Source organism: Ailuropoda melanoleuca, chromosome 1 (genome assembly GCF_002007445.2).
Source record: "Ailuropoda melanoleuca isolate Jingjing chromosome 1, ASM200744v2, whole genome shotgun sequence".
Classification (NCBI taxonomy): Eukaryota; Metazoa; Chordata; class Mammalia; order Carnivora; family Ursidae; genus Ailuropoda; species Ailuropoda melanoleuca.
Genome location: NC_048218.1, coordinates 80,735,135 through 80,758,560, shown reverse-complemented (window position 1 = coordinate 80,758,560; position 23,426 = coordinate 80,735,135). Strand labels below are relative to the sequence as shown.

At 41.9% G+C, this 23,426-nt stretch overlaps 1 protein-coding gene across 7 annotated transcripts in view; it reads right to left on the bottom strand.

Annotated features, from left to right (window-relative positions):
- Positions 1 to 23,426, bottom strand: part of LAMP3 (lysosomal associated membrane protein 3) — a 39,629-nt gene that overhangs the window by 6,784 nt on the left and 9,419 nt on the right. For 4 of the 7 annotated variants that reach the window (XR_002144395.2, XM_034662245.1, XM_011235806.3 and 1 more), the window contains exons 4-5: positions 13,261 to 13,318; positions 9,589 to 9,759 (exon numbers count right to left, since the gene is read on the bottom strand). Coding sequence is in view for 6 of the 7 variants with exons in the window: in XM_034662245.1 (XP_034518136.1) it covers positions 9,589 to 9,759; positions 13,261 to 13,318 (229 nt within the window). In the remaining variant the exon portion in view is untranslated. Of the gene's footprint in view, positions 1 to 4,721; positions 7,649 to 9,588; positions 9,760 to 13,260; positions 13,319 to 23,426 lie in introns of those variants that run through there. The other 3 variants (XM_034662239.1, XM_011235805.3, XM_034662229.1) reach the window with 2 other exon arrangements.

Below are 23,426 nucleotides of genomic sequence, written 5' to 3'. Positions count from 1 at the left end.
GTAAAACACATACCCTAAAATAATTCCACCACTAGGAATTTATACTAACGATAATTCATGTAAGTACACAAAGGTATGTTATAATAATCTCATTTTATGAAAACAAAATGGACAATCTAAATATCTATCAAAAATTTAAAATGGCATATCCATACAATAGAATATCATGTAGCCACTACAAAGAATATGGTAGATCTCAGTGTGCTAACAGGGAAGTTCCCTAAGGTCTGCGGAGGATTGCATGAACTCAAACAAATGTGCAATGTGTGCCTAAAATAAAAAGATAGGCAAGATGCTGGGGAAGGGGTGGGATGGGAGAAGAGAGCAACTTTTACCCTCCATACAGGTTTATACTATTTAATGTCACATTGTTTAAATGTTTTTAAAATGCAGAAAAGTACACAAAGAAAATAATTTTCTAATCACCACAGTCCTTCCACTTGAATGAAACACTGCAAACCTTGAAGGCATTTGCTTCTTCTGTATGTGTGTGTGTGTTTGCACGCATGCACTCACATGAATGCTTAAACATCATTCTATTTGGAGAAAATGGTATTTTCTCATTATAAATAATTAACATGATTTACAAAAGCTCACAAAAAAGTAAAAACTGTAGGAGAGGAAGAAAATTCTTCTTTCCTCCAAGATTCTGCCAACTGGTTTAAGAATTATAGTTTAATAGGAGGAAAAAAACCTAAATTTTATTATGTATGCACAGAGAGCCAATAATGAAATTGACACCCAAAGAAATGACCAAGGCAGGCAGTTTTGACACATTTTAGACAAAGAGATAATACATTTGTGAAGATTTGACAGGATAAAGAAAACAGATGTTTGGGAGGTTTAACCAGTAAGGAATTCTAAGTAGAATTTGGGCTGAGATGGCAGATTAGTAAAAAATAGCAGGGTTTGTTTCTATAGCCTTCTTGGCTTTAAAGTTCCTTTCTCTGGTGATAAGCATGTATTTTTACTTCTTGGCACAGGGAGGGTAGCTTTCATAGGGGAGATTTATTTCTTGCTTTCATGGTGACAGAGGAAGATCTATGAGTGTCCTTGTTTCCCAAGTAGCTTCAATTCAAAGTAATCAATATGCCGTTGTGGGACATTTTGGACCGCCCTTCCCTGGGCCCCCTCACAAAACCAATCACCTAAAACTACCCACCCAGAAATTATCCTTGCTAAAACATGGACCAATATAACTTCAGGCATCTTTCTATACAACTACAAGGATGGATGGGTAGAAAAATAAATACAAGTACTTGTATTAATATAGGATCATGCAAGGGCTATTTTACCAAAATTGCTGATTTTCGTTTAACTTGATTTCATTGAAGAAAAAAAGCTAAAACAAAACTGGGACAATTACCGAACTTCAAATAAATGTATCTTTGTCACAGGAGATATTGTTTCATAAAAGATCCCTTTAAGGTTAAAAAAGAGATTATAAATACACACTAAGGGATTATGAAATGCATTAAGAGGGTTATGAAGTAAGTGACAGACATTATGTGCTTTCTAAACTCTGTGTTTCCAATTTAGACATTATCTATTGAAGTGTTTTGAAAGATGAGCTCGAGCAGATTCCCTTCTATCTCTCTTCTTCCCAATTCAAATTTTGAATAGATATGTTATTTTTTAAAATCATTGTTTGGGTTTACATTATTTCAATTCTATTTGATAACTGTCATTCCTATGGTTAAAAAAATTTGTTTCAGGGGAGCCTGGGTGGTGCAGTTGTTAAGCGTCTGCCTTCAGCTCAGGGCATGATCCTGGAGTTCTGGGATCGAGCCCCACATCAGGCTCCTCTGCTATGAGCCTGCTACTTCTTCTCCCACTCCCCCTGCTTGTGTTCCCTCTCTCACTGGCTGTCTCTATCTGTCAAATAAATAAATAAATAAAATCTTTAAAAAAAATTTGTTTCAAATATATAACACATTCACAATTCAAAGTCAAAATACTACAAAATGCTGTACATTGAGAAGTTCCACTTTCATCCTTGCCCCATCTTAGTTCCCCCACCCCTGTTGTAACTACTTGGCTTTTTATATATATTTCCAATGTTTCACATACAAGCAAAAATGAAAAAAATATTTTTCCTCCTTTTCTCACTATTATCATGCATTATGTTTTTTTAACTTACCAATATATTTTGAAGATTTTATTTATTTATTTGAGAGAGAGAGAGAGCAAGTGGAGGGAGGGGCAGAGGGAGAAGAAAAGAGAATCTTGAGCAGACTCTGTACTGAGCACAGAGTCAGAGGCAGGGCTCAATTACCACACTGAGATCATGACGTGGGCTGAAACCAAGAGTCTGATGTTTAACCAACCAAGCCACCCAGGTGCCCGAACAATATATTTTGGGTAACTTTCCTATACATACACAAATATGTATGTTCTCATTCTTTCTTATAACTGTATTCTGTTGTGGGGTGTAGTCCCAGACTGATGGACACTTCATTTGTTTTCAATCGTTTGCTATTATAAATAATGCTGTCATGAATAACCATGTCTATATATCATTTCATATACAAGAAGGTGTAACTCTATGATAGATTTACAGACCCGTAGTCATTTAATGCTTTTGATATTTATCTATTTAAATAGATAAAATGCCTTTTTAAAAATGTGGCTTCTCTATTTCTGAGAGATATTTGTTTATATCCTTGTTTATAATGTGGCTTCTCTCTGCTCTTATCAAATTTCATTGTCAAGCACTATCTTGGAGAAGAACTCATTGGTGTTATATCCTTTGAATTATTTCATGTTTGAGGATATCGACCTGCTGTCTTAATAATAATAATTTGGGGTCACACTTTCTATCCCTTAGGATTTTGTAGACATTGGTCTATTATTTGCTGAGTTTAAATGTTACTGTAAAGAAATCTGAGGCAAAATTTAACTTTCCCCTTTATAGGTGATTTGCCCTTTTGGGAGGGGAGGGAGAATTCATATGTCTAAAGAATTCTTTCTGTATCTTTAAAGTTCTATAGTTTATTTTGGATGTATCTTAATGCTAAGCCTTCTGTGTCAGTTTTTTTCCTGGGACACACCATGCTCTTTCAATCTGCAACTTCAATTATTTATCTTAAAGAAAATCTCTGAAACCATCAAATTTATCTTCCTTCTATTTTTGAACTTGCTACGTCAGAGGCACCAATTATCCTTACTTTAGCTGATCTGAATATCTTCCATACCTAGCAGCTGCCCTATAATGTCATAATCTTAATTTTTAGCTGCATTCACTGCTTATTTCAGTTATTCTGTGAAGATAATTCACTTTTCAGCTCTATCAATTCTGCCTCTTACTATTTCTATTTATTATTGGGTGTTACTTTGATACTCAACTTGTTCACCTGCAAGAGTGAAATCTCCCTTTCACCTCACTCTGTCATTATAACATTTCATCCATGAGCTCTGGTTATATGGAATTCACGCTCTTATTAAATGATTCTCAGCAAAAACCAATTGTCAGGGATTTTTCTCTGTTCCTGAAGTTACGTTTTCTTTGTATTTTGTCAACTATATTCCTTTCTAACTCTCCCTCCTTTAATTGAGGTAAAAGATACATAACATAAACTTTACCATTTTAACTATTTTTAAGTGTACACTTCAGTGACATTAAGTACATTCACATTTTTGTGCAACCATCACCACTATNACATTTTTGTGCAACCATCACCATTTCCAGAACATTTTTCATCTGGCAAAGCTAAAACTCTATAGCCGTATTTTGATCTAATATTATTCTTATGTTATTTTGCTGCAGTAATTTTGCATAGTGGTCATAGAGCTTGTTTTCATCTTCCGTATTTTTTTTTAAAGATTTTTTTATTTTTAAGTAATCTCTACACCCAATGCGGGACTCAAACTTACAAACCCAAGATCAAGAGTTGCGCGCTCCACCAACTGAACCAGCCAGGCGCGACCCTCATCTTGCTCGTTCTCGAGCATCTCATCCATGACATTGTGTTTCCTTTAATAGCATTTGGGTAAATTAGGGGCTTTCTTCCCACCGTGTCTGAGATCAGTTAATGTTTCCCATTGAACTACCTATTTGGATTCTATCTTCTTTTCTGTACCTTGGGACTTAGCTACAGTCTGGGGGTATCCAGTGATTTGGGTTTAGCTCCCCAGTTCACCTCCCTCAGTCTCTGTTTACTCTGCCTACTCTTCCCAGTGGCCATTTTCACTACTCCTCGATGAGAAGAGAGGAAATGACCAGTCTTTTTCTCTCCAGTTTTAGGAATGGTAGTAAGTGTTCACGAGATTTTTTTCTCTCTCATCATATGGCTCCCTGGTGAGTGTGTTGGGGGAAGCAGGTGCCCAGAGCCCAGCTCTGCTGTCCTCTCAACTGTTCTTCTGAATCTGGTTTCTTTTTTGTTCACCAGTTTAAACAGTTTATTGCATTAGATTGTATCTTGACTGCTACTGGTGATTTTAAACACTGCCCCCCAATCTGTTAGATCATGAGGAAGGAAAATTCTGTGAGGAAAATTCCAGTCACTATTTTAAATCTACTTCTTCATTTCATATATTTCTGTAATATTTAAAACAAATTTTTAAACCATCTACGTGTATTTCTTTTGTTTCAATTTTTTTCTTAAAAATTAAGAATCAGTACTGCAGAATAAATTATAACCATTTTAAACAGCTTACTCTACGAGGCAAAACCAAAATTCAGGCACACATTTATACACATTCGTTAATCAATGTCTTATCTGTTTTGTAATTCATATGTAATTCTTTAATCACAACATATTTGTGAAAACCTAAAACAATAAAAATTCTCAACAACACAATAATTAAGTAAATTATTATATAATGTTGATAGCGTATTCAGAGCAGCCACAATAATGACAGTTTGCACCTTGAATAGCAAAGAGAAATGCTTATGATGCACAGGTAACAAAGGATTCCAAATTGTGTACTCTGTATGCTCGGTCTGTAAAACAATATTCATGCGAAGGAAATACATCAAAATGAACAATGCATAGGTTATCTCCAGGTGGGCGGTCGTGAAGGTTTCTATTATCTCTAGGCGGGTTGTAGAGGGACGGGTGAATTCAGGATGCTCTACCCTCTTCAGAAGAGAAAAACGGAGTTGAAACCCGCGGGACCCGCAAGCAGCAGGTGCACTAAAGGCAAGAGGCAAGCGCGCCGGCCGGAGAGGCTCGCAGACGCCCCCCGCAGGCCTTCCGCGGGGGGGGTGGCCCCAGAATGCGACCAGCAGCGCTCTGCAGTAAGCCTCGGACCCCTGGAACTGCAGCCGTGAGAGTAGGACAAGGCAGCACCTGAGCAATCCCGGCCGGAGGAGGCCACTTCCCGACCAGCAGCGCGTCGCAGTCGCAACCCAGGACCCTCCCCGGAAGTCCCTGCAGAAAGTGGGCAGAGCTGCGGGGCAGGAACGCATCCGAGCTTTATTTACTAGTCTTCCAAACGAAACCTTTGCCCTCTGCGCTTACTAGAATGTTAATTCATGGCAATTTAAAAGATAATGGAGGGTGTAGATAGCTAGACTGCTGCAGGTACCACTCCAAAGAACTCACAGAAGACGGTAGAAAGGAGAATTGCACTTATGTGAACTGTCTTACCCCTCTCTTCTTGATTTTAACTCCACGTCTTTTCCCATGGAAATTCCTACACACTACAAGAGTAAGCTTCCTTTAGTCATTCTACAGGCTGGTCAGTGGCACGGTGAATAAGCAGCTCGTGCTCTGCTCTATAGAAGCCCTCCCGCACACCTGAGGCGGAGCTGCAAACGGCAGTGGGGAGCGGAGTATTTGTTGATGCCTGCTGGAGGGCCTCCTGGGGGGACCTGCTGGAGGGCCTGCTGGAGGGACCTGCTGGAGGGACCTCCTGGAGGGACCTCCTGGAGGGACCTGCTGGAGGGACCTGCTGGAGGGCCTGCTGGAGTTGGAAAGAGATGGCATCTCTCCAAAAGCAAGCCCTTGCTGGTAAACCTGAGTCACTCTGGGGAACACCGGGTCCTCACAGCCCAGATTTTCCTCAACATTTCCTGTTGTAAGGAGGAAACAGGAACGTCCTAACACTCCAAACGTCTTAGGGGCTCTTGAAACTCTCTTGAAGCTGCTGTGTGCCCTCCCCACCCCCTCACTTCTGAGAAAGTGGAGAGAGCTAAAATCCTTGCAGAGAAAGCAGAACATGCCCTAGATAAGCAGTGGTTATAGAGCTGTTGCCAAGTGTCATAAACTCCCTGTTATAAAACAAGGAATGGCACCTCTGGCGACTATAGAAGAACAAGAACACTTCAGCTAGTAAAAGCAATTAGAAACATCCAGAAGGCCATACTGTTCCTTTTCTCCGAAAAACAAAAAACAAAACAAAAAAACCCTCAATTCTCCTACTTTTTTTTTTTTTTAATGTAGGCTCTGCACCCAGCAGGGAGCCCAAGGTCAGGCTTGAACTCAGGACCCTGAGATCAAGATCTGAGGTGAGATCTAGAGTCACAGGCTCAGCCAGGTGCGTCCTCAATACTCCTCTTTAAACAACATAATAGAAAACCATGAATGAATAACATTCCAAGCCATATTTGATAGAATTTTTCTTCCATATATCAATCTCTCTCAATCAGGAATCTCCTGGTTTATGATTTTTTNGTTTTTTTTTTTTTTTTTTTTTTTTTTTTTTTGGTAAATGTTTGCTTAAGAGGAAAGTGGGTAATAATCTGGGGTAGATCTACCTGTTCTGTTTGTAATCCCTGGTCGTTTTGATGCTTTGCTGACATCCCCTCCCCACAATAGCCCAAATTAACAAATTTACAAGGATAGACTAAGGATCAAAGAAAAACAGAGACAAAGCAGAAAAAAAAATGTTAAGGAGACAGACAACAAATGAAGGTGAAGAAATTGGAGAACTAACATTTATGGAGCCTCTTTTGTTTGTCAAGATCTTTGGTGTGTGCTTTACATTAAAAAAAAATGAAATGTTGGGATGTTATCTAGTTATCTAGTTATTAAAAATAATAGTCTATTAACACCATTCTGTAATTCAAGTAAATCAGGAATTGGGCAAAAACCGGGAATTTAAAATCACTTTAGAATTGATTTTGAAATGGATTGTTTTTTTAAAACTAAAGTTTTGAAAAACTGGATATTGAGACTCTTAAAAATGTGTAAAAAAAATCAGTGCACTTTGAAAATGTCTTTCTTATAATTCTCCCTTTAGGTATTTGCTTTCTTCTTCTCCCAAGCACCTTCCCCCTGTCCCTGCCTCATGTCCCTAATTCTCAAAGCCAGACCTGTACTATCAGGTGTGGAGGGTGGAATTCAAGCCCATATGGCACAGCCTCCCCGTGCCAATAGGAGAAAGTAGATGGGGGCTACGTTTTTGTTAGTCTTCCAATGGCCCGGCGGCGGCAAGCCAGGTTTTCTAATCAGATTGGGAGGGTGGGATAGGCAACTATAAAAATGGATCCCTTCACTTCAGGCTGAATATGAAGCCAGAATTCCCAAGGCCTTAACCTTGCACATTTTGAAGAAGGTGGGGCTTTACATGCGTTCATATCCTCTACTGGGCCTCTTGCTGGCCACCAGACATGCTGTTAGCAAAACGACAAGCAGTACTGCGATACTCAGGCCAACGGCCACAGGGTTTTCTCTCCTGTTTCTGTCAGTGAAGCATTCATCCGCTGCAATTGAAGTCAGAGTAACAGGTGTTATAGGCTGGCCACAATGCTGGGAAGTGATACTGCCTCTACCTGCCTCAGCCATGCAGAGAAGCAAACCTGGGGCTTGGGGGGGTGGGTGGAGCTGCTGGGCTTCCCACCTGCTGCCTCAGACACACCGATAGAGAAAACGAGTCAGGAAAGTCAATGCGATAATCTGAAGTGTGCAGTGCTCTCTTAAATTGCAGATACCCTGTCCCTACACCCAGGAACTTATGATTCAGTGGGTTGGAGGTGGGGCCCAGATGATTCTGTTGCATCTGGAAGGCAGATCCAACTTTGGGAAACATCGATTTGGTCTAGAGAGTCAGGATCAGAACTGTAAGCCTGGGTAAGTTCTGGGGCCATGCTTTCCCAACTCCAGCAACAGGCATCTGTGCCAAATTGCATGGCCAAAGTTTTCTCTCCAGACTCTGCTTCTTAGAGGTTACTGCTGGACAGCCTGGGGCTCCAGGTACCAGAGAAACCTTCTACAGGCTCTGGGATTTTCACTCCCTCAAATGGGTTGAGAATGTGGGAGGTTGAGAATTATATGAAAGGGGGAGGAAGGGAGGGAAAAAAATGAAAAGATAAATTTTCTACATCTCCTGTGGGCGCTCCTAAGAGAGGCCAGGTGTATGTTGCTGAAAGGTTTTATTTCTCACCTCTGCCACTACAAGGTTTCCCACCTGCTCACTTCCTGCTTCACAGAGGCTCAGAGGAGGAGGAAGAGCGAGTGTGTACCTTATTTTTTAAGATCACATGATGAATTACAGAGGCTTTTCAAACCTTCATCATGAATTCTTAAGTTTCCCCAAATTGGAAGTTTTGAGACCAGATGACAAAGTGGAGCCCACGCCTACCAAGACATTTTAATATTTTTATCTTAGCACTGTGGTAAAGGTCCAAAACGGAGGCAGAGATTTGAAGACTCAAACAAAACCTACAGAAATCTGAGGCTGAGGCCAGCAACACTTTAATCCTTCCCCTACTCAGTGCTTCCCAGCAAGTATATCAGAAAGTTTGTGTAGGCACATCTTCAACTTTATAATGGAACTCAGAGAGAAGTTGGATTCACATCACAGGAATTTAATTTACAGCTAAACTTCTAGCTAAAACTATTTATGAAAATTGAGAGATACTCATAATGTTCCTAGTTATTATGAGCGGAATGTTTTAGAAACTGAAATTCAATTCCTGGACATATGTAGGAATCTTTATATCCCGTTTTCCCAGAAGAGAAGAAAGGGCTTTCTCAGAAAGTCACCCTGGTCTGTCCCTGGCCTTCTGCCTAGGACCTGCTTCCCTCTGTGGTGGCTAGAACTCAAAGCAGAAGTTGCATAGAAACTAACACCAACTACAAGGAAGCTCTAGTCAGGGGAATAGAGCCCATATTTGAGAAGAGGGGGCCCAACAGAGTATATTTCTATCTTGAATTATTGCAACTTTCTCTTTTCCCTCTATAAGTGGGAAAGAATCTATTCTGAAATCTTGAATTTCAGATATTACTACTACTCAGGATCTTTAAAGTCTCCAAATATACCTAGTTTCCCAGTATTCAACAGCTTGGAAAGGGAAAGTTGCAGGTGGTATGTTCTGACTTTTTGATTGAGTATGTGTGTGTGTATTTGAGGAGTCAGACTATGTATGGTGGTCATACAAGGAGAATGTATACTGCTGTGGGAAAGTGGTGGACTTGAACGGATTAAAGTGTCCAATTTTTGAGGTTGGTATTGACTCAAAGGAAAGGCAGGAGGGAAAGTTGGCCAGAGAAATTTGGCCCTAAAAGCTTTGGGGAATCACACTGTTGTAGGAAGCTCATGTGATTCTTGTCCCTTTTGACAGTTGCACACACAGAAAACAACTTGAAACTATCCTTGGGTCTCTGAAGTTTATGTTTGCAACATGATCAAGACTTGACTTACCATTTCCAAAGTGGTCATCTTCGAAATCAAAGGCTTGATATTGGACATTCATTGTTTTCAGCTGAAGCTTGGTTGACAGCTGGATGCTCTGTTCACTCACACATTTGAAGGAATGCCCAACCACAGTCTCAAACATCACCACAGAACTTTTCGTTCCTTGGTAAACTGTCTCTGAGAACAGAAGGATGAAATATAGACACTTGTTGGCATATATCCATTGAGTATCAGCTGTTACTGGGTGGCCCATGTGCAGTTAAATGGCCTTCGTTTAGATGTGGCTTTGACGATTTCTGCCTTCTCTTCATGAAGACCGACTCTCGGTGCTCTCTGGGGACTTTTTTCTGGTATTATAAAGTATATGGGGGCAAACTCACCTAAATGAGAATGTGATAACATTGAAATGAGAACTTTTAGGAACTTTTTCTTCAGCTGTCTTGATTCATTTGGAGCAGAGTTGGTGGGGACTATCGTCAGGGCTTGGGAACTACAGAGAAATGCCCACAAAAACCTCAGAAAAGAGAGAAGTAGGATTGCTCTCTGTGACAGTCACATGAACCCTTAATCAATCAGAATAGACATACGCAGTCACCAAGTGGAACATGTGCATGTTACCAGACTGTGTTAATATAGCAAAAGGACAAGTTAATCCCATCATTGGGAGGGGGTGTTACATCTATCCGTAGGAACACAGAGAAGAGAGAGGCTCATCTCTGCCCACCTGAGTGCCGTTGGGGAGAGAAAGACCTGCTCAAGGACTGGCACTGTTTTATGAGAGGTATACCCTTTTTAAGGAAGCATATGCTTCAAGGCAGATGGGGTTAACATTTTCATCGTATAATTAACTCCATTTGCTCTAATTCTACATTCACCCAACACCCTTCTGGTTATACTTTGGCTTATTGAATGGGAGAAAGTTCGCTGGCCAGAGGACCCAGCTGTCTGGTCCCCTTGGCAATTACTGTAAGAAATAGTTGCCTGATAAACGCACACAGTTGCATTTTGATTTTATACATCAGTTTCATGACCTTGGTGTAAGTGTCTCCTTGAAGAGACAGTATACAAAGGGGGTGCTGACAGCTCCCACAATTGAGGACTAGACTATGGACCTTTGTGAATTCACCAAAGTTGTGCCTGAAAGGAATACCCATGGGCTGTTAATGGGGGAGCTTGAAAGTCTCCCTCCTTTCCTGCCTCTGTGGGTGTGTTTGCCTGTGTCTAAGGTAGCCTTCCACATTAAGGGTCAGCTTGCTATGTGCCAGGAGCCACGCAAGTACTCTGCATGCACTGTCCTCTTTAATTCTTTTTTTCTTAATTTTATTTATTTGAGACAGAGAGAGAGCATAAGAGGGGGGAGGGTCGGAGGGAGAAGCAGACTCCCCAGGGAGCCCGATGTGGGGCTTGATCCCAGGACCCTGGGATCATGACCTGAGCTGAAGGCAGCCGTTTAACCGACTGAGCCACCCAGGCACCCCTGTCCTGTTTAATTTTCATACCACCTTTTATTTTTTTTATTTTTATTTTTATTTTTTTAAAGATTTTATTTATTTATTCGACAGAGATAGAGACAGCCAGCGAGAGAGGGAACAAGCAGGGGGAGTGGGAGAGGAAGAAGGAGGCTCATATCAGAGGAGCCTGATGTGGGGCTCAATCCCATAACGCCGGGATCACGCCCTGAGCCGAAGGCAGACGCTTAACCGCTGTGCCACCCAGGCACCCCCATACCATCTTTTAAGATTGGTTCTGCTGTTTCCATTTTACAGACAAGGAAATGGAGAGTCAGAGAATTGAAAACATTTGCCTAAAGCCTACAGCTGGTAAGTGGTATTTGAACTCAAAGCAATCTCACTCCAGAGCCTGCTATCCTAACCACGACACTATTGTGTTTCCTGCCCATCACTGTACAATTTACTGTAGACTCTTGCATATGTACATGCAAATGTCCTACGTGATGCACTGAATTATCCATGTACACCACTATAGCACATGTTATATCCAAGGGCAGTCCACTACAGTCACTCCCACTAACATTACAATGGTCATTACCACTATAATTACAACTAACTACTGTTACTAATACTGCCACTGCCACCACTGGCGTGCAAATGACCACCATCGTGACTCCTACAGCTCCTCCTGCCACGGCTGAGCCTGGATTTTTGGGACCTAGAATTGTTTTATCCCCTTTCTCAGCCTCTAACTTAGCTTCTGGTCTGACTTTGCCTTCCCCTGCCTCTTGAGACATTACTACCCTACTCCTGGCTAAAATGTAGTCCATGCCTTGTGATAACATCAGCTAATTTGTGTTAGCATTCACAATATTTATTCCCCAGCCTCTCTGAGTACACACATCTAAGTGAGGTACTACGTATGAAAATGAGTCGTCAACTATGACATCTTACATACTTTCAGCCAATAATCATGGACAACATCATCCTGAACCATATCAATAAAATATATCTTATGTTTTAAATAGACATTTCTCCACATTTTCATTTCTTGTCAAGTTTCTTTAGTACAGGTTCCTTAATAAGATAAGCTTAAGCCCATCAAAAGATAGAATTTTTAAAAGGGGAAAATAGACATGAAAACTCTTGGTACAGTACCCAGCACAGAGGGGGTGCCCAGCAATGGTTTGTTATCGAAGTCTGGGCTTTTCAGAGAAACGTTTGAGCCCTCTGAGCAATTCCCACCCACTTGACTGGGAGCATTACTTTTCTAGATGGGAACCTTCCAGCAGTTCTCTTGACTGGCCCCACTGTGGGCCATTCTCTATATAGCAACCAAACTGAATCTTTATCAATGTAAATCTGATCTACCATTTCCCTACATAAACCTTCCAATGGCATCCTTTTACGCTTTAAACTCAAATCCAAAGTCCTCACCTTGCCTTACCCGGAAGCCCTACATGCTCTGGCTGGACATGTGTCAGACCTGATCTGCTGCTGCTCTGCTCTCTCTCTCGGGCACAAGTGGCACTCGCCACTCCCTGAACACACGCGCATGTTCACTTTTAAGGACTTGTGTATCTGTTCTACCTGCCGCCTGAAAAAAGCTTCCCCAGGCCCAGATGCCCCCAAATGGGGATATCTCTCTGCTCGAGTCTCACCCCTTCAGAGAGACCCTGAGGGCTTCCCAAAGGCCCTACCTAAAAATATCTTTCCAGTCCTCTCCCACCCCTACTCCCGCTTGTGTTTGCTTATAGAACTTAATACTACTTAATTGTCTATTATAATTTAATGTGTCTGTTTACGGTCCTCTCCTCACTTCTAGAACGTAAGGTCCAGGACAGCAGGGATCATATGTTTGGCTGATATGGATTTCTACTGCCTCTTACAGGGCTTGGCACCTTGCTGGCACTGACCCCATTTTTGTAGAATGAATGCATGATTCCAAGGGTACAGAAGAAACTGCACCATCACTAGCAAATCTTTCCCAAAGTCACTAAACTCTTCAGAGTTGCTGATGATGATCTCTGACATAATGTAGTCCAGCCTCCTTCATGAGCAGATGAGCAACTGGAAGCATGCAAAGATGGAGTGCATTCTCCTGGTTACTCTCTCAGTCTGTTTCTCCAAAGTTGCATCAAAGATTAGCAAATTCAATGGGCTGAAAAATGAGCTAACCAGAGGCACAGCATCGTTGCTGGTGGAGTGGCCTTCTCTAACTACTTACCTGGATTTGAGACTGTCAAATAGGCTCTCACTTCATTGATATAATACGAGTTTTCATCCTGAAAAACAGCAGTGTGTTAACCTTTGAGCAATCAGTTTTTATGCTTATGATCCTGGTTTACAAAGTTTGTTTAGGCAGGATTACAGCTATTCAATCCTTGATATGGGGATTTGGGGATGTGTTGGTATGGAACCATAATTGTGTCTGAAAACTTCAAAAAAATAAATATACCACACAATAAATAAATAAGTAATGGCTTACTCCTGGTCCCAAATTTCTCTATTGCATATTTGTTGCTAGAGCCTAAAAGTCATATTCCACCAGTCCAAAGTCCCTTCAGTTAGGCCAAGTTTCTTCCTGTTAAAATGCATATACATCTGGAAGGTGGAGAGATTGGAGGGGTATACATTATGCTTTTACTAGTAATGTATATCTTAGGGTAGAGATTCAAACTGAGACCACTCATCTTTTTTTTTTTTTAAACAGTCAGGAAGAGATTCGGCATTTAAAGATTGATTGATTGATTGATTGATTTTAGAGAAAAAGAGCAGAGGGGAAGGGCAGAGGGAGAGAAAGTGTGGAGCGACTCCATGTTGAGATTGATCTCATGACCCTGAGATCAACCCGAGTTGAAACCAAGAGTCGGTTGCTTGACCAGCTGAGCCACCCAAGTACCCTGAGCCACTGATCTTTAAGGCTACCATGGGTGGACTTCATGGGGCTCAGCAGCTCTCTGGGAAAAACCACGTGCAAAATTTTTCATGCATTTTCCTGGGGAGGGTATCAGTTGCTTTAATAGATTAAAGGGTTCATGTCTCCAAAATGGTTAGATGGGGCCACCATGAGGAATTCCAGAAAGAAATGGTTTACTCTGAGATCGCTGGGTGTTCTCTAGAAGGGGACCCCAGGATGTTGTGTTCAGAAATATTAAGCAGTGTCCCACATTTTATTCAGGGATTGTCCTTTTGGAAAAACAAAACAAACAAACCATTGCAAAACAGCTCTATAACCTGAGAGACTAAGGGTGTAAAACACTAAAGGGAATTGAATTGAGATACGGAAGGGTAAGTTGAAAAAGGAGGTTTTGGGGTTTTTTAAAGTAGGCGATTTAGTTATTTGTAAACATCCATTAGAAAACTATCCACAAGGGCACCTGGGTGGCTCAGTCGGTTAAGCATCTGCCTTTGGCTCAGGTCATGATCCTGGAGTCCTGGCATCGAGTCCTGCATCCGGCTCCCTGCTCAGCAGGAGTCTGCTTCTCCCTCTGACCCTTCCCCCTCTCATGCTCTCTCTCTCTCTCAAATAAATAAATCTTAAAAAAAAAAAAGAGAGAGAGAACTATCTACAAGTAAGAGGTGCAAAAAATGGAAGAGCAATGAAAATCAGAATCCGAAATAGAATTACCCTTAGAAGCTCCAAGTCGAGTCATAAAGAAATTTAACACTAATAATCTTGACTACATTTAAGTCCATTTGTGTATTATTTGTATATGAAATGATTCCCTATACAATATAAGGGTTCTAAAAATACAAACTGTTTTAGTAAGGTAACTGCTACTGATACACTCAACTCTAGATCCTATAATTCATTGAACAGCACCGACCACATACTGGCTTCTTACCTTGTGTCAGGCACTGGAGCAGACACATGCCATGCCTTATGTAATCCTCACAGCCACTCTGAGAAGAAATAGAGGCTCACTGACTTGCCCAAGGTCCTAGCCCTAATAGGTGACAGGGGAAGATATGACCCCCCCCAAGCTTCTTGTCTCCACATCTAGAATTTAACTTTTCTTATATCCACTCTAGACCAGACATTGCTCTAGGTCCTGGACGAACAATAAGACATGGATCCTTCCTTCATGGTCCTCAGTCTTCGGTCTCAAAGGCAAGGTGAACAATGTGCTTGGACCATCCATTTGTTTTAGAGAGAACATCTGTGACCCAGGCCCTTCTTCGGTCGCTTTCACAAACCATTTATTCAGGTTATTCTTTATTTGGGGTCCTTTTTAGCATGTAAGAGACCTGTACTTCAGGGCCCAAAGTCACTGATACAAGACCCCTGCCCTATTCTAAGAGCAGAGAGGATCCACTGATGAGATTTAAGCAGGATAGTGACATGAGCATGACTCTGTTTTTTGAAATCGCATGGGTTGCAGTGTAAGATAGCTTTAAGGAGCAGCAGGAGAACAGTGGTAAGGCCAGCTCTGAGCTCCATAGGGGACCTCCTAGAATCTTCCCCTTCCTGTGGCATCTCCTTGATCTATCTTCACATAAGGAAAGGCTTTGTATTTCTACAAAGGCTTCACAGTTTACTAAGTTCATGCTTTCACCTACATTGCCCCCTTTGATCCTCACAACAGCCCGAGACAGAATAAATATTATCAGCCCATTCTGTAGCTGAGAACAAAGAGGCTCAGAGGAGTTAAGCATCTACCTCTAATTCACATTGTTTGTAGATGACACAAAGCAAAATCTGGTCTACAGGATCCTGTCCTACATTTTCCTCCATGGGATATGTGAGTATGGACAAAAAATTCGATGTGCAAGAGCTTTCTTTCACATTTCATGAAATGCAGTTGTCCGTATTTAACCATCTATCGGAAACAGGACCAGCTACAAAATTTGTGGGGCCTGCTATAAAACCAAAATGTAGGATTTCTTGTTCAAAAATCATTGAAGAATTTCAAGAGGTGACAGCAAAGCTTAAACCAAGCATGGGCCCAGCTGACTGCACAAGTCACATGCTCATGAAGGCCCTGATAGGAAGGGCCATTCCTGTTCCTCAAGAACCGGGGCTGTATAGGGCTAACGCCAAAAGTGAGCCCTTCCAAAGTGGATGACAGAGTGCTCACACTCACTGTGAGTTCACCTTTTTTAAGATTTTAAAATTTTATTTATTTGGGGGTGGAGGGAGAGCATGAGCAGGTAGAGAGGCAGAGGGAGAGGGAGAAGCAGACTCCTCACTGAGCAGGGAGTTGGAGTGGGGCTGGATCCCAGGACCCTGAGATCATGACCTGAGCCAAAGGCAGATGCTTAACTGACTGAGCCAACCAGGCGCCCCACTGTGTGTTCACCTTAATGACGCAACAGGACAGAGTCCAGAGCCCATACCTAGGTTTCCTTCTATTAGCCTAATGTTTCCCAGGCCTGAGCTTATGTCCATGGTTAGGATAAAGGAAAAGCATTTGTTAGGTGAACTCACGTAAACAAAAGTACAGGCAGATGTTTAGTTTCCTTCAGATTCTAAATTTTGTATGCTTTATGTTACTGATACCAAACGAGTCTTATCTAGACAATTGTGCCCACTTTTTCTGTAGAGTTTTGGAACAGAAATAGAAATAATAGAATAGAAATAAAATTGTCTTTTTCTTTTTAAGTAATCTCTACACCCAACGTGGGGCTCGAACACACAACCCTGAGATCAAGAGTCATACACTCCACTGAATGAGCCAGCCAGGCAGTCCGAAATTGTCTTTTATTTAAACTAGAGCAAAGCATTTATTTTTTGACTCAGAAGTTCAGAATTTGGCATAATTTGAATGGTAGTAGGACTGAAGTTTATTCTATAAAAGGGGTTGGCAAGTTTGTTTATGTAAAGAGCCAGATGATAAATATTTTAGGCTTCATTGCTCTGTGTAGCTGACACTCAATTCTGCCATTGTAGCACAGAGGCAGCCATAAACCAAGACGTACACAATCGAGTGTGGCCACGTTCCAAAAAAACATCATTAATGGACACTGAAATTTGAAATTCATATGATTTCCATGTGCCATGCAATCTTCTCCACCACCACCAGCCATTTAAAAATGTAAAAGTCATTCTTAGGCTGCAGACTGTACATTTTTTACTGGCACCCTAATTTGGTCTGGGGCCACAGCTTGTCAACTTCCAGTTCCCAGCATCAATGAAAAACAAAGTCGCAGAGCAAATCAGTTGGTTAAAACAAAAGCAAAAATGAACTATTAGGACTTCATCAAGATAAAAAGCTTTTGCACAGCAAAGGACATAGTCAACAAGACTAAAAGGCAACCTACAGACTGGGAGAAGATATTTGCAAATGACATATCTGATAAAGGGCTAGTATCTAAAATCTATAAAGAACGTCTCAAACTCAACACCCAAAATAACAAAAAATCCAGTCAAGAAATGGGCAGAAGATAAACAGACATTTCTCCAAAGAAGACATACAAATGGCCAACAGACACATGAAAAAATGCTCAACATCACTTCTCATCAGGGAAATACAAATCAAAACCACAATGAGATACCACCTCACACCGGTGAGAAAGGCTAAAATTAACAAATCAAGAAACAACAGATGTTGGCGAGGATGTGGAGAAAGGGGAAACTTCTTACACTGCTGATGGGAATGTAAGCTGCTGTACCCCTCTGGAAAACAGTATGGAGTTTCCTCAAAAAGTTAAAAATAGAATTACCCTATGACCCAGCCATTGCACTATTGGGTATTTACCCCAAAGGATACAAATGTAGTGATCTGAAGGGGCACCTGCACACCAATGTTTATAGCAGCAATGTCTGCAATAGCCAAACTATGGAAAGAGCCCAGATGTCCATTGATAGATGAATGGATAAAGAAGATGGGGTATATGCATACAATGGAATAATTACTCAGCCATCAAAAAGAATGAAATCTTGCCATTTGCAATGATGTGGATGGAACTAGAGGATATCATGCTAAGCAAAAAAGACAAATACCATAAGATTTCACTCATATGTGGAAACAAAACACATGAAGGGAAGGAAAGAGAAGGGAAGGAAATATAAAATAAGAGGAAAACAGGGAGGGAGGCAAACTGTAAAAGATGCTGAACTCTTGGAAACAAACAGGATTGCTGGGGGGGCAGGGGATGGGGTAATTAGGTGACAGGCATCAAGGAGGGCACTTGATGTAATGAACACTGGGTGTTATATGCAACTGATAAATCACTAAATTCTACCTCTGAAACTAATAATACATTATATGTTAATTAAATTGAATTTAAATAAAGAATTAAAAAAAAATAAAAATAAAAAGAGCGGTTAACCTCCTGTTTGGGAGAACAAAGCTTTGCTAAGAATTTTTAAATACTAATTTAAAAATATCTTTTTGTTCCCGTGTAACCTAGTTTGAGTTGTCAAATCTTTGTGAACATTCCAAAAATTTTATTTTTTTGCTTATTCAGTAGGATAGGGAAAATTGTAACAGGACTTGCCTCTTAGTCTGATGTGAAGATTGAATGAGGGAATCCATGTAAAAAACTTATCACAGAGTCTTCACTCAAATTTTAACTGGTATTATTCACAATGGTGACAATAAATTAGATTGCCCCTTCCCAGTAAACCTCTCATTGAGCTCAAGTGATCCTTTTTTGTCTATTTCTTAGAGCTCAGATCTACCCCAAATAGAAGGAGAGAGCAAGCAAAGTAAGCTTCAAAAGCCCTACTCATCAAAGAAACAGAGCTAAAACCTCAGCTCTGGGGGATGGGAGACAGGTGTGTACAGAGGAGTGGGTGGAGGGTTTGGGAGCTTCGAGCAGACGTCACACTTAACCCAAAGTGCAAGGGAAATTACATGCTACATACTATGCAGTTTATAGTCTCTGCTTTCTCCTTTGATGCCCACAAAGTGAGTCTCTGCCAGATGTTTTTCTTGGGGTTCAGGTTGGCAAGTGACAATGATCTACCATGCCAGATTCTTGAAAACAAAGTGAAAATCCTTTGTGTTCCCATTGGCATTGCCAAAAGGGGCTGAGGACCCCTAACAGCTAACTGTGGTACTTCAGCTCTTACAGTGTGTCCATGGGAATGGACCACTTGCACCAGTCCCATCCCACCCTTCAACCGATGGGATGCTGACACAGTGGCTGCTCATCGCCAGTATCTAAGAGCTTGGCAATAGCTCATCAGAGGGGCCCTAATTCCCCAAGGGACCTAAACACCCTCCTTAGCAAAGGCCCAGGTCCAGAGCAAACCAGCCAATCAACCTGCCCCGGAAGGCATATCAACGACCTTGAGGCACAGAGTCCTCTTCCTAACTTCAGCAAAATGCATTGTGGGAGTTTCATAGTCACAGATGTTCAGGATGTAGATTTGGTCTTCAACATTAATCAGGACTTTTTTGCTCAGCATTGTTGTGACTATGTCAAGAAACCTTTGCTCTGTATATAGCAAAGGGAACCAAAGAGGCTGTTTCTTTGGAGCTGCTGATCTACCTTTTGGCAGCTTGGCCAAGAGTCTCTGTGAAATTTAGATTTATTCCTTTATTCATTCATTTCCTCATCAAACAATTTGCTAAAGATACACTATGTACAAAGTCAGGACTGGGCACTGTGAGTAAATCACAGACACGCCTTCAAGACGCAAAATGTGCACTAAGTGCATTAATGGAGGTTAGGAACAAACCATGGAGGGTCAGGAAACCAAAAGAAGAAAGTCTCCCAGTTTCACCTGGGATGCAGGTGGGGGCTGGGGCAGTGGGGAGACCTCACAGGGTGAAGATAATCTAGCCATCTTAAAGCATGAATGCAAAAGGGGCTGAGGGGTGGGAGGGGCATTCCAGGCAGAAGGGAAAGCATAGGCGAAAACAGGGCATAAAATAATACAGCATACTGGGGAAGCTCTAAATAATGCACTCTGAGGGTATTCGCGTTTGAACACTGATAACAGTTTTCTGAAGTCTCTAAGCTAAAAGGGCTCCAAATACCCCTGCAAGGCTCTGGGTAAACACCAGGGCGGTGGGCAGCATTAGCTTTCCAGACCTTGGCTGGCCAGAATGCTGCCTGGCCCAGTGTCCCCCCCACCAATGATTTCTCCCATGTCCCATCCTTGAGTCAGGGGTGGAAGCCTTGAACCGCCCTGACAGCCAGGGGTAGTGTTGAGCTGGAAAAATAAACTACACAAAGTTACTGAAAGATGTTCTAAAACAAACTATCCTAGCAGGAAGGAAGTTGTGGGGAGTGGGGGAAGGGAGGTCTATTTGTCTTGCACCTGGAGAGCCTGAACAACTTTCGGTTTGTCACCTTAATCAAATGAGACACTGACATGGAAAGGTTTTCAGTTCTTTAAAAAATGAAATAAGAGAAATGAGAAAAGAAACCCACCTCTCCTAAACCCGCTATGGGCCAGACATCACACTCAGGATTGCCGTGCCCACTAGCCTGATTCACCTTGACAGCAGCCCAACAAAATAGGTGGTGGTTGGCCCCATCTTACAGAGGAGTGAACAGGCTCAGAAAGAGCTAGAGACTTGTCCATGGTCACATAGAAGTGACATGGATAATTTAAGTCTCCATTGAACAACATCAAGGGACAATTTGAGAGGCAGACTTTTCTTTACATTTCTGTCATTGGCAGTATTTCAATTTTAAAAATTACATATTATTGTCCATGATTTGAAACCTGGAACTATAGCCTATATTTCCTTTATTTTCTCCCATAATGTCCAGCTCAGTGCTCAGGACACGGTAGGTGCTCAGTAAGTTCCTATTAATAAATCGTTAATTCCGGCTTGCTCACCAGCATCCACTTACCATTCTCCAACTTGGTTCTCATTTGTAGTATTTATGAGGTCCTAACTGACAAAAACTATTTTCCAAGACTCTCTTTTTCTCTAGAGTGGTGCTTCTTGACCAGGGGTGATTTTTCCCCCAGGAGACATCTGGCAATGTCTGGAGACATTTGGGGTTGTCACCAATGGGGCTGGGTGTTGTTACTGACATCCAGTAGGTAGAAGCCAGGGATACTGTTCAGTATCCCACAAGGCACAAGATAGCCCCCATCACAGACTTATCTGGCCCCAAATATGAATACTGTTGCTGTTGAGAAGCACTGGTCTAGAGAGTAGCAACATTTTGAAAAGTGGCTGACAGAACTGCTGAAGCCTTTCTCCTGTAGAAGAAACTAGATGGTTTTCCTGCCTAAATGCATTTCACACAGACCACCTGTTAGGGCAGAGCATCCACAGACCAAATCTGGCTTACAACTGTGTTCTGTTTGGCCAGCTTTGTTCAAGTTTTCAAAAAAAAAAAAAAATGTGTTGCCAACATTTAAAAATAAAAAGATCTGGATTTCTGCCTTGTCTTGAATGGTCAGAAGATCTAACAACACTGGTTTCTTGTGACCACCTGAGAGAGGTGATATGTAAAATATTCAACAATGGACATAGTAGGGCAGCAGCCACTCAGAATGTACACCCGATCACCCAGAATGAATGTCCACCATAAAAGATAGTGACAGTCCCCAGGGAGGGATGCCAGCCCAGCCACTGGCACCACCAGCCAGAGCTGAGGAGTGACTGCCCCTTCTAGGGAGGACAGGCACTCCCTACCCCTCCCTCGTGTCTCCACTCTTCTGAGGCTTGCCTCTGTCATCTCATTCCTCCAATGTTTTTCTTACTCAGACTTAATGGGAAGATGAAGTCTTCATCAAAAGTGGGAAAATAAAAAAGAAAGACCACCTGTTTCAAGGGAAAAAATTTTTTACTGGCCTACTTCTCTCCTTAAGTTCTATACTTAACCCCTGTAATCTTTGAATTTGTGGTCACTATTTTAGCTTACACAAGTTCTCTTTTAAAATGTGGAACTTCTGAAGAACTAAGGCTGGTGGGAACTTTTACTCTTTATAAGCTTCTTTGCTTCCCTCTTGTTGTAGAGCTAAGGTAGCTGCTTGAGGAATTGGTGGTGGGGAATGAAATGAATACGGTGACTTTGGTTGGCAGGACTCAGGCAAAGCAGCTATTGCAAACTTGGGGCCACGGAGAGTGACTCTCCTTGCTCCTTCCAGAAGGTGGGTGAAGGGAGAGAGCCCTTGCTTGTCCTTCTAGTTCTATCTCAGTACTCATTTCCTGCCCATACTTCTGGAGGTACAGAGATTTCCAAAAAGGCAGGGGTTCAACCCTTGGGTGGAGTTTGATCAAACAGAATCCAGTCTGAAGGCATTGGAAAGGCAGGCATAGAGGGCATCAGGAGACAGAGGAAATGAGCAAAAAGAGACGTTGAAAGGTGCCAAAGAAACTCCTGCTTGTGGGCCTGCCTAAGGCAATGACCACTGCGTGCTACGGACAAACCCTGGAGTTGGATGCCTTCCTTCCAACAGTTACTCACACAGGCAGTAGTCTGGGTGGGATTAAGCCCTGAACTAAAGCATAGATACTTATTCCTGTACCCTCTGCTCTTTTGCTGACGTGACTTTAAAAGAATTCCTGACCCCTCTGTAGGTTAACCTCGGTTGTCCAGAAGTAGAGCACATATTCTTTCCAGAATGTTCTTCTGGGGTGAGAGAATATGTTTTTCCCATTGATACTGAAAGAAAACCCCTGACTTCTCAAGAGCATCTCTACCTTAAGGAGAACCGTATGCACAAGGAGGATAAAGCCTTCGACACTAAGAACATCAACACCCTTTATTGAACATTGTTATGTACCAAGCATGGTGCAAGACAGTTTACATATACCACTTCTGATTCTCCAAAGTAATTATTTCCATTTTATAGACAAGAAAACATGCCCCAACTAGTCCAAGATCATGTAGCTAATCAGTGTTATGGCTGAGAGCCAGTCTTGACTTGTTTCACGCCAATGTCTATGCTCATTACTCTCCAAGTTCTGCTACCCAAAACCCCTCTAACTTCAGGGGTCACATTCGACAAGTAGGAAGGAGGCCCACACCAAGTCCCAGCTGCAAGGGTCATCTCAGAACCTGCTCCCCAGATCTTACTTGGCCTATTTGAACCACACTTTCGGAGAAGCAGGGACAAGTCTCTCCTTTGAGAGTGGGATGACCAATGTTGTATCCCCAAGACATATACCCACTTGTAATCATAGCTACTGGCTCTTGAACATCTACTTTCCAAGTACTGGACAATGCTCTTTACAGAGGTGATCTTTAATTTCCTTCTCCCGTTTCTCAAGTGTTCAAATAAAGCTCAGACAGGTTAAGTTGCTTGCCTGATGTCACAAGGAGAACAAGTGACAGAGTCAAATTTCAGCCAACACTCTCTGACCTCATGTCCATAGTCTTTCCACTCCACTCTGTTGTCCATCCCTTTTGTGATATGGTCTGCAGAACCCAGTGCCCGGTTAGGCCCTGAATCCTGCCTGCCACGGTTGGAAAGAACCCATCATGACATTTGGTTTTGGTCTGAGAATAATCCTGTTTCTGTGCGCC